Below are 10228 nucleotides of genomic sequence, written 5' to 3' on the forward strand. Positions count from 1 at the left end.
CTCCCGTCGGTCCCCTCATTCTCCCCACAGAGAGGTGGAATGATTTCTTTGCGACGGGACCTCAAACCCTGTGCCTCTACACTCCAGTGAAATACAGATATCAGGATTGATTTTCACAGAGACCAAGTTAAAAAAAAAAAAAAAAAAAGTCAGGCTAAAGGAAAAGAAAGTAGCAGACGACTTGATCCAATTAGTAAATGCCTAATTGAATTAATGTCACCTCCATCAGCCAATAGGAATGTTCCGGAGCTGCGGGGCCGCGAAGCCCCTCCCTGACCGCACCTATATAATGCAGAGGGTGACAGCCCGCGAGTTTTCAAGTGGTCAACTTAGCCGTTGTTTTGGCTTTTGAGAAAGCGCAGAAAGGCGCGGGCTGGTGGTGAATGGGGATAGACATCTGAGTCCTTTTCTTCTCAGGTGTGAGTGTGGGTCCAGGGAGGCAAAAGGGACTAGGGAAAGGAAAAGAGTACTTCCCGGTCAGTTTCCGTCTCCTGCCTTCAAACTGTACGTTTTCCTTGCGGGAAGGACGTGGAGGCCAGGGCGCGCGAGTGCGTGCTGGTGCAGCTCGCGCGTCTGCAGGTGGGTAGCCCCGGCGCAGGAGGAAGGGGAAGTTACCTTCCCCTCGGAAGAGGGCGCTGGCTCCCCAATTCTGCCTTTATAATAAGGCCGCGGGAGGAGAGGAAGCAGCTAGCTGCCGTCTGCGCTTTGCAAAGCATGCAGTTAGGCGAGCAGCTCTTGGTGAGCTCGGTGAACCTGCCCAGCACGCACTTCTACCCGCTGGAAAGTGCCCGGGGCGGCAGCGGCGGGAGCGCCGGCCACCTCCCGGGTGCGACTTCCTCTCCTCAGAGGCTGGATTTAGACAAAGCGCCCAAGAAGTTCTCGGGCAGCCTCTCGTGCGAGGCGGGGAGCGGGGAGCCCACAGCCGTCAGCGCGGGGGCCCCCGCGGCCATGCTCAGTGACGCCGACGCCGGAGACGCCTTCGCCAGCGCCGCGCCAGTGGCCAAGCCAGGGCCCCCGGACGGCCGCAAGAGCTCCCCCTGTGGGGAGGAGGAGCTGCCCTCGGCCGCTGCAGCCGCTGCTGCCGCTGCCGCTGCCGCCGCCACTGCGCGCTACTCCATGGACACTCTGAGCTCCGAGCGCTACTACTTACAGTCCCCTGGGCCTCAGGGCTCGGAGCTGGCTGCGCCCTGTTCACTCTTCCCTTACCAAGCGGCTGCTGGGGCGCCCCACGGGTCCGTGTACCCAGCTCCCAACGGGGCACGCTACCCCTACGGCTCCATGCTGCCCCCCGGCGGCTTCCCTGCGGCTGTGTGCCCACCCGGGAGGGCGCAGTTCGGCCCGGGAGCAGGTGCTGGCAGTGGCGCGGGTGGCAGCGGTGGTGGAGGAGGTGGTCCGAGCGCCTATCAGTACAGTCAGGGTACTCCACTCTACGGGCCATACTCCGGGGCGGCAGCAGCGGGTGCTTGTGGAGGACTGGGGGGCCTGGGGGTTCCCGGTTCCGGCTTCCGCGCCCACGTCTACCTGTGCAATCGGCCTCTGTGGCTCAAATTTCACCGCCACCAAACCGAGATGATCATTACGAAACAGGGCAGGTGAGCGCAGCGCGGAGGGGCCCGAGGGTGCGGGGTGAAAGGGTGATTGTGTGATCCTGGGGAAGGGCGGGGAGCGAGTCCAGTAGTTTCGCGCTTTGCTTGGAGAGTTTTTTCTCCGCGCGCACTAAGTGGAGGCGCCGCATCTCCAATCCCATTTCTGTCCCGGTACCCGTGCAGAGGCTTGGGCAGGAGGCCAGTGTTACAGTGGCTCTTCCTCATTACTTTTTACAACTCTTCGTCATCCTCACTTCGACTGACTGACTGGAGGAGGCGGAAATGGAAATTTGGGCATTCCCACAAAGCTGAATTTCACTGGATCTGCCAGGTCGACTTGCGCTAGTCCATACGTGCCAGCAAGGACCCAAGGATGGGGGAAGGCGAAAGGGGTGGCAACCTGAGCGCAGTAGATGGGCTCCTGCAGTTTTAGGCGCCAGGGTCTCCACGGGGCGCCTCCGGAAAATGAGCGTGAAGACTAGAAGGTCGGCCTGGGTAGGTTGGCCTGGGTAGTTGGTTAGGGAGGTCTTGGTCTCAGACCTGGCTCGGTCTCCGGGTGCGGGAAAGACCAGATACAAATCCAACTACTAACGGGTGGTTACTTCTGGGAAAAGTGAGGGCTTGGGGGAAGTGCTAAGAGAGGGACCGTCAAAGAGCAATTTTAGGCTTACCAGTAGAATTTATTTTACGAGAACTTCATCTTGTTCTCTGGCACTTGTGGATTTTAAAATGCGTGATTTTTAGCGTCGCAGTATAAATATTAATGAGTGGTTGAAAGTCCGAGAACTTGAGTGGCAGAGGTTCAAAAGCACATAATATGGGAAATGCTGACTTTGGAGTAAATTATTTGGGAAGAAAGGAAGGTGTTCCAAGAGTTGACAACTTAGAAATAGCTTACATAATTCTGGCCTTCTTTATCGGCATTCTGTCCTTGCAAGCTTCTAAATATCTTACTCCGTCCCTACTCCAGGGTGTCCGGGAAACCAAGCCGAGTCAGAACCCACTCTCGGGTGAATCCGATTTAAATCGTTTCTCCTGGTTCTATTCCCTTGCACAGGCGCATGTTTCCTTTCTTGAGCTTCAATATAAACGGACTCAATCCTACTGCCCATTACAACGTATTCGTAGAGGTGGTGCTGGCGGACCCCAACCATTGGCGCTTCCAGGGGGGCAAATGGGTGACCTGCGGCAAAGCCGACAATAACATGCAGGGTGAGCAGAGAGGAGCCCCGAGGTGGGGGGAGCGGGTGGGGAAGAAATCGGAACCTTTGACACAGACAATTCACATTTAAATCTAGAGCTGCCCCCCCCCCCAATCTGGGGCCTAGAAGTTCTGGTGTGCATTTTGTGTTTGAGAGAGAAGGTAATTACTAAGTCAGATTTCTTGCCTACCCATATACAGAACCTTTAAGCCTGACTCTAACTCTCCATTTTTGAGAAACTAGTAAGTCATAAGATCTTGGGGTGGGAAGGCTCCAGGTGTTCAGGAAGAGAAAAGCTAAGGTTGGGTGCATCCATGAAAGTCCAACTACCTTCCACCAGATGTTGCCATTTCCAATGTTAAACAAACAATATCTAGTAAATTCAGACTCATAGTGACCCTATAGGACAGAAAAGAACTGCCCCATAGGGTTTCCCAGGCTGTAAATCTTTACAGTAGCAGACTGTCACCTCTTCCTCTCACAAAGCAGCTTCTTTCTGGTAGCAGCCTAGGATTTTAACCACTGTCCTACCAGTGTGCCTTCTTTCCAGCTTTAGAAGGCCCCAAGTTGACCTTCAAGGGGCATCTCCTGTTGGCTCCGTTGTTGAATTTTGAGATACTGTTAAGATGAGTGCCTTGTCCTAGGAAGAGTAGCTGAAGAGTCCAGTTGGTTTCAGCTGGCCTTCTTGAACTAGGCTGGGGAAACTTGGGTTGTAAAATGAGTCTTCTATCTTTGCATACCTAATAGACTACTAATCCCTTCCCCACCTCCATTTGTAAACAGCCCTGTATGCTTGGGTTTTGTGTTTTGTTTCATTTTCTTTTAGGCAACAAAATGTATGTTCACCCAGAGTCTCCTAATACTGGTTCCCACTGGATGAGACAGGAGATTTCCTTCGGGAAATTAAAACTCACCAATAACAAAGGCGCAAATAACAACAACACCCAGGTAGAGTGACAGGAGGGGTTTCTTCCGGCTATAGTTTTCTTTTCTAACAAGAGTCCATATTCTTTTCATATGTGCAGTTGTGACCTGTTTGCTCACCTATTTCTGCCTTTTTTCCCCTACCTATCTTGTTTTTCTTTTCTTTCTTTTTTCTAACTGGATTTCAGTAACAGTGGGTCGACTATTAGGAACAGAAACACTGAAATCTTTTGAGGGACTTCAGAAACCAAGAGGAAAGATAATGCTTATCAAACATGAATGTCTAGCTATGTGCCTAGCTATATGTTAAGTTTCAGAAATGTCAACGATAAGATCTTTAAAATGGCAATTAAAAAAGGAAAGCTACTAATGAGAAGAAAGTATAAATCTCATTCCAAAATATGTAATTTGTTTAATTCTACTTTTGTTGAACCTCTGTGAGATTTCTTAGGTTTGGCAATTCTCTTTCTGAACCATTTCCAGATGATAGTCTTACAGTCTTTACACAAGTACCAGCCACGACTGCACATTGTTGAAGTTACAGAGGATGGCGTGGAGGACTTGAATGAGCCCTCGAAGACCCAGACCTTTACCTTCTCAGAAACGCAATTCATTGCTGTGACTGCCTACCAAAACACGGATGTGAGTGTCCCAAATGTCCCACGACTCTCTAACTCTAGGACCACAGTTACAAAGCACTCAACAACTTATTTCTCTCCCTCATTTAGATCACTCAACTAAAGATTGACCATAACCCCTTTGCAAAAGGCTTCAGGGACAACTATGATTCGTAAGTGCAGCTTTTACTCATACTCGAGCATACATACATAATCAGACATTTTGAGAACATATTCTAGAAAAAGCTTTCCTGTTTGGGGTTTTTTTTTTATTTTTTGCCTTTACTAAACTTGCTTTAGAATTTTCACAGAAGGGTTTTGTTAATTTCTAAAGAAATGTTAAGGGCATACAAATGAGGAAAATTTTTTTAAACATTTCACTGGAGATTTGGAATTTTAAGAACCTGCATTTACATACTTTTCTTCTCATTATGATCCCTTTTTTTTTTTAATCTTCTAGAACAGGTATTACTACCCTCCCCCTTTTCTTTTCACATAAGAAAAACCTGAAACTAAGAGGACTTAATTTTCACAATATCAAACAGCAAAGTCCTGCAAATGTCTTTTAGTCTGGGTTTTCTACCACCACAGGCAGCATTCTTTAATCACATTGGCAAGGGAGGGTTGCTCAGAGTCCTTCAAGTTCTAGGACTAAGAAAGGTGAATTTTCCATGATTAAATATTTAGTACCTTGGAGGAAACTTTTTCTTATGTAATGGGGAGTTTCCCCGGGTGGGCCAATAGTCCAGCTAAAATGGGCCAATGTTTCACCTGCCTCTGTTCCTCCACTCCAGATGACCCATGCTCTCAGTCCAGACAACTGGCAGCCTTTTTCAGTTCTGGGAGGTGGTTTGTTTGGGATCATCATAAGGGGTATTTTTTTTTTTTAAGTGTTTCTCTTTATATTGTAGCATGTACACCGCTTCAGAAAATGACAGGTTAACTCCATCTCCCACGGATTCTCCTAGATCCCATCAGATTGTCCCAGGAGGTCGGTACGGCGTTCAGTCCTTCTTCCCGGAGCCCTTTGTCAACACCTTACCTCAGGCCCGATATTATAATGGCGAGAGAACCGTTCCACAGACCAACGGCCTCCTTTCACCCCAACAGAGCGAAGAGGTGGCCAACCCTCCCCAGCGGTGGCTTGTCACTCCTGTCCAGCAACCTGGGACCAACAAACTAGACATCAGTTCTTATGAGTCCGAATATACTTCTAGCACCTTGCTCCCATATGGTATTAAATCCTTGCCCCTCCAGACGTCCCATGCTCTAGGATATTACCCTGATCCCACATTTCCTGCTATGGCAGGATGGGGAGGTCGAGGTTCTTATCAGAGGAAGATGGCGGCTGGACTACCATGGACCTCCAGAACGAGCCCCCCTGTATTCTCTGAAGATCAGCTCTCCAAGGAGAAAGTCAAAGAAGAAATTAGCTCTTCTTGGATAGAGACGCCCCCTTCCATCAAGTCTCTAGATTCCAATGATTCGGGGGTATACACCAGTGCTTGTAAGCGAAGGCGGCTGTCTCCTAGCACCTCCAGTAATGAAAATTCTCCCTCCATAAAGTGTGAGGACATTAATGCAGAAGAGTACAGTAAAGACACCTCAAAAGGCATGGGGGGATATTATGCTTTTTACACGACTCCCTAAAGAATTATTTTAACCTCGTAAAAATTAGCCAACTTTTTGCAGATGGACTTGGTGGTGTTTTTTTGTTGTCGTCTTTGTCTAGGTTGCCAAAAAGACGTTTTGCCTTCCACCTTGATGCATCCTGTTTTGTGCAATTCTCTAAAGAAGGTGCCAAAGCTTTTTGATTGCTGCAGGTAACTGAAACCTAGCATTTTTTTGGTGTGTGTTTCTTTTTAAAGTGAAGTTATCAGGAGGGCTTTATAGTGTTTTAAATTTTGAAGGTTATCCAGGGTTTTGGATTTATTTATTGGAGACACTAAACTTCCGGTGAATTGGGCAGTGAAGTGAAGACTGAGGGCCGAGCCCTATCAAATTAATCGTTTTCATTTCTATTTGTAAATCTTTAAACAAATGGATACCCAGAATGCAAAGTGGTTTTGCTTCTGGAAGAGAAGGGCTAGGTCTTAAGTTTCAGCAAGGGACTTTTTTGCTGTTAACCTTCTGCTAGGGACAAAAGATATAAGGCCTAGGGGGCAAGAAAAATATTTGTGAAGGTGCTGGTTGTACCTGACTTTGATTCCTCCCAGGCTTCCAGAACAAGCCATGTTTGCCTAGTTCAGAATTGCCTCACTCGAGAGGAGCTAGGCCTCTGCTGTGTGTTGGGGTGGCCCACAGCACTCAGGAGAGGATAAGGAAGGGAATAGCCAAAAAGAATTTAAAAGTGTACAGTTGTGTGTGTTTAGATACACTGTAGAATAATGTGGAATATGTTGTACAAATAGTCTAATAGTCTGAGATAATGTTAAAGTGGTGCTTTGGCTTTGTAAAGAATTTACAATCAATTAACAACAGCTGCAGGGGCAAGAAGATAGTTTCTCTCATTAGCCCCATGATATTTGGGAATACTCTGTTTACTTCTTAGATAGTTAAGAATGTATTCAGTTACCCTGTACTAACTTGAATTGTGTTTAAAGAAAACTCCTATTTCATCCTCTTCCTTGGCCTCTTTCCATTCCTCACCATCTTGGTAACTGAAGAAACTAAAACCTGATGCCACAGCTCCTATAGGCTTTTTAGTGATCTTGGATTTTTATGTACAGTCTTAGTCATTTTTAATAAATGTGGTTCAATACGGGAATGAACACAGCTCTGTCTTCCGTACAATGGGTTTCAATCTTTGCTTTAAGAAAATCCCTTTTTGCCTCCTTCTCTACCCCTTCTCCAGCTATCTGTCCCCTGCTCATGGAAGGCTCTAGAATCTCTCACTGGACACTAGTCATGAGAGAGTGGGGACAGGGATGCTTTTGTTTATTCCTTTTACCTTGAAGATGAATGGGGCTATTTCCTCATCCCACTGGGAAGTCTGGACTATGAGCGGTTGGGGGTGAGGGTTGTCGCTAGATGCAAAATTGCCCACATTGGGCTGAATAAAAGCTTCAAAAACCTTCACCCCAGGCCTTGATGCCAGTTCTCAAGCTTTGCCCTCTACCAAATTATCTGGACTTTTTCTCTCTGCTTTCTTGTGGTCATGCATCCCTGGGCCCACATAGGCTTCCCAGGAACTGAACGTAGACGAATTTCTGGTGCCAGAGGTGTAGCCAAGCGCTTGAGCCGCCGACGGCTTAGCTTCTGCTCCCACCTGCGGCTTTCTTATGGACAGAGACGTCGGGCGCGCCCGCCACAGGCTGCCCACTTCGGTAGCTGCCGCCCGGGGCCCCCTATACCGCAGCCGAACTCGGTCAGGCGTTGGGACTGGGGCGGACGCTGCTCTTACAAATAAGGATTCTCAGTCCTCCCGCGCGCCGCCGCTAGGTAAAGCTTGAGTTTAGATCCACTTACTTGGCTCACATTCCCCAGGGGGCGAGGGCCAGCCCATTTCTTGGCTGAGCCAGTGGCCCGCCAAAGAGTCAAACGAAGGAGTGGGGCGGAGGGCCCTTTTTCACCCCCGCCAGACAGCCCACCAGGCTTATCAGCAGACAGCTTCTGGTCCAGCTTGCAAACCTTTCCAGCCCCCTCCTGACCCTCCCAGGGTAAAGGTCTGGTCGGGACTGGCAAACTGCTGACTGCGTGGCGCGGAAATGCAGCTGCTAAGAGGATTAGCTGCTGGAAGGCGAGCAATCTGCCTGGAGTTCCTCCCCTTCCGCGCTCAATTAAGGCCGCCAGCAGCTTGTACCTAGCTTTTCCCGGATATCCTATGCCTACAACCTTTCGGGGCCGAGTTCTCGCGCCGCCCGTGACATTGGGACCTTGAATGCAGGCGCCACATCTCCGGCGGTGCCAGCTCCCACCCTGAATATTACCGGGGATCTGTAGGCGAAAGCTTCCGAGAAGTTGGTTTTTGACACGTATTTATTTGTGGATGACGGATTCAGATTCGGGGAAGAGGATAAGCAACCCCCTCCCCAGCCCCCCGTCCTGGGCAGTGCACCACCATTCCCCTTCGCCAATCGAATTGGGAGCACATTGGGAGGTGCGATGGAATTTGGAAATTTGGTGCTCTCTTATTCTGCCCTTTAGAAGGCCTGAAAATGCTAATCACCGCCGGATAAAGGAGACAGGCCCCAGTCTATTTCGAGTCCTGTATATTTTTGCACTGTACAGTAAAAAGAACCTGGTACTTGTGAAAAGTCCCTCACAGTGTTTAATAGAAACGTAAGTGGCTGAGTGGCCTCAATTAACACCTTGTGATAAGGCATTCCTAAGATGGAGTGTCAGACACAAAATTGTGAAGAGATGTATCTAATTAATCCTCCTAGGATGACACCGATAAACAAGCCTCTATTTAAATAAAAATCAAGGGCTCGGCGCCGCGTTTGTTTACATTCTCTGTCAGGGTCCCGGCGTTTGCGCGGGTGCAAGCGGCTTTCCTTGCGCTGGGCGGAGACACCAGTTGGGGGTCTGCTGGCTCGCCTGCGTTCGCTTCTCCTTCCTTTTTGCCTGAAACAAAAATACATAATAAACCACAACGAAAGAGAGAAAGGAAACCCCATTCTCAGTTGGAAATACGGTTATTTGCCATTTTCCAAGTATGCCCTCTACAAATCGTCTCATTGCCAAGCAATTTTGGCCGCTTGTTTTAGTTTTAGAAAGTGGGGGACCTCCCACAATTGGCCACTTGAAAGTCTTTACATTGGGGAGAACTTAGAGCAGGACTTTCCCTGTCCCCTATCCCGCCCGGCAAGAGTTTGCTCCCCGTAATCCTAGGAATCATCGCAGAACCTAAGAATTGCTGGGGCGCACGGTAGTGTTCGGGGAGTGGGGGGTGAGAAGCGCTAAAGGACGGAAGGAAAACTGGGAACAGCCGGAAGAAACAGAAAAGAATTTGGGGAGGAGGGGAGGCTGTAGACTTCGCGCCACACTTTCAGACTGTGAAAGCCGGCATCTGTTTAAAACAATGCATCTCCTAAGCCCGCAAATGGGAAGTTTCAAGTCTCCAAATCTGCCTTTGGTCCCAGCCTTCCTCCCTTTCTGTCACCTTTCATTAGCTTTAAACTAAGGTAAAGGCAGCAGCACCGTGTCGTCCCTCGGCAGTCTCTTCCTTCTTTCCTAACCAAACCTGAGAGGGGAAGAGAAAGATACATAAAATCTGCAGGGTGTCATGAAAACGCTCCAAAATAAAAATATCCCCGCATGCTCCTTGATTTTCACTGACACTAAGCCAACAACGGGACACAAATTTTAAATAATTTTTTCCAGTAGTCTGAAAGATGTATCTCTTCCCCTCCTTGCTCACGCTGGAATGCCCCCGATCCTACGGGACACTCAGCTGGTGGAAATTTTAACATGACCTAAGAGGCTCTTTTTAAACGGCAATTTACAAAAATTTTATTCCTGAGCCCGTAGGAGTGCCCCTCGATGAAATACCTATCCTCCAACCCCCATTCCTCAAATTTAGGCTTTCGAATACGCGAGCTTGGGCAGGCCCAGGGTGAGCGGACTCAAACCCTCCCTGTCCACCTGCACCTACATTGGTCCTGCCACTGGTAGAAGATGGGGCCCAGCTCACCGTCTTGGGGTTTGCACGCGCGCCCGAGCCAGGCATGGGGTGGATTTCCTATCCCGCGCGCCAGACTAGCTGTGCCCGCCGGTTTGTGGACAGTCTGAAGTCACAGACTTTATTTGTTTTTAAGGACGATGGGGACTCCGACCAGGGTGGCCTCTGAATGTTTATCATGGCTTTAAGAGAAAAGTAAAATTCTGGCGATCCATCCAGCCCTTTCTCCCCGACCCAACCTTTCTCCTTCAGCCCTACGGATTCTCTGCGTCTCGC

The 10228-nt window shown here is 49.0% G+C and overlaps 1 protein-coding gene across 1 annotated transcript; it reads left to right on the forward strand.

The window, feature by feature from the left end:
- Positions 1-714: 714 nt before the first annotated feature.
- Positions 715-5979, forward strand: EOMES (eomesodermin). Its single transcript, XM_007936256.2, has 6 exons — positions 715-1592; positions 2644-2798; positions 3615-3736; positions 4196-4354; positions 4441-4502; positions 5241-5979. Exons 1-6 carry the CDS (start codon positions 715-717, stop codon positions 5977-5979), a joined length of 2115 nt encoding a protein of 704 aa, XP_007934447.1.
- The last annotated feature ends 4249 nt before the right edge of the window (positions 5980-10228 follow it).

The sequence above is a fragment of the Orycteropus afer genome, unplaced genomic scaffold, assembly GCF_000298275.1.
Source record: "Orycteropus afer afer isolate SDZICR_OR568_19922 unplaced genomic scaffold, OryAfe1.0 scaffold00003, whole genome shotgun sequence".
NCBI lineage: Eukaryota > Metazoa > Chordata > Mammalia > Tubulidentata > Orycteropodidae > Orycteropus > Orycteropus afer.

Coding starts and splice junctions, on each gene's coding strand:
- EOMES (XM_007936256.2), top strand. CDS start 715: ATGCAGTTAGGCGAGCAGCTCTTGGTGAGCTCGGTGAACCTGCCCAGC. Junction 3,737..4,195: donor CAAATAACAACAACACCCAG/GTAGAGTGACAG, acceptor AACCATTTCCAG/ATGATAGTCTTACAGTCTTT. Junction 4,355..4,440: donor CTGCCTACCAAAACACGGAT/GTGAGTGTCCCA, acceptor TCCCTCATTTAG/ATCACTCAACTAAAGATTGA.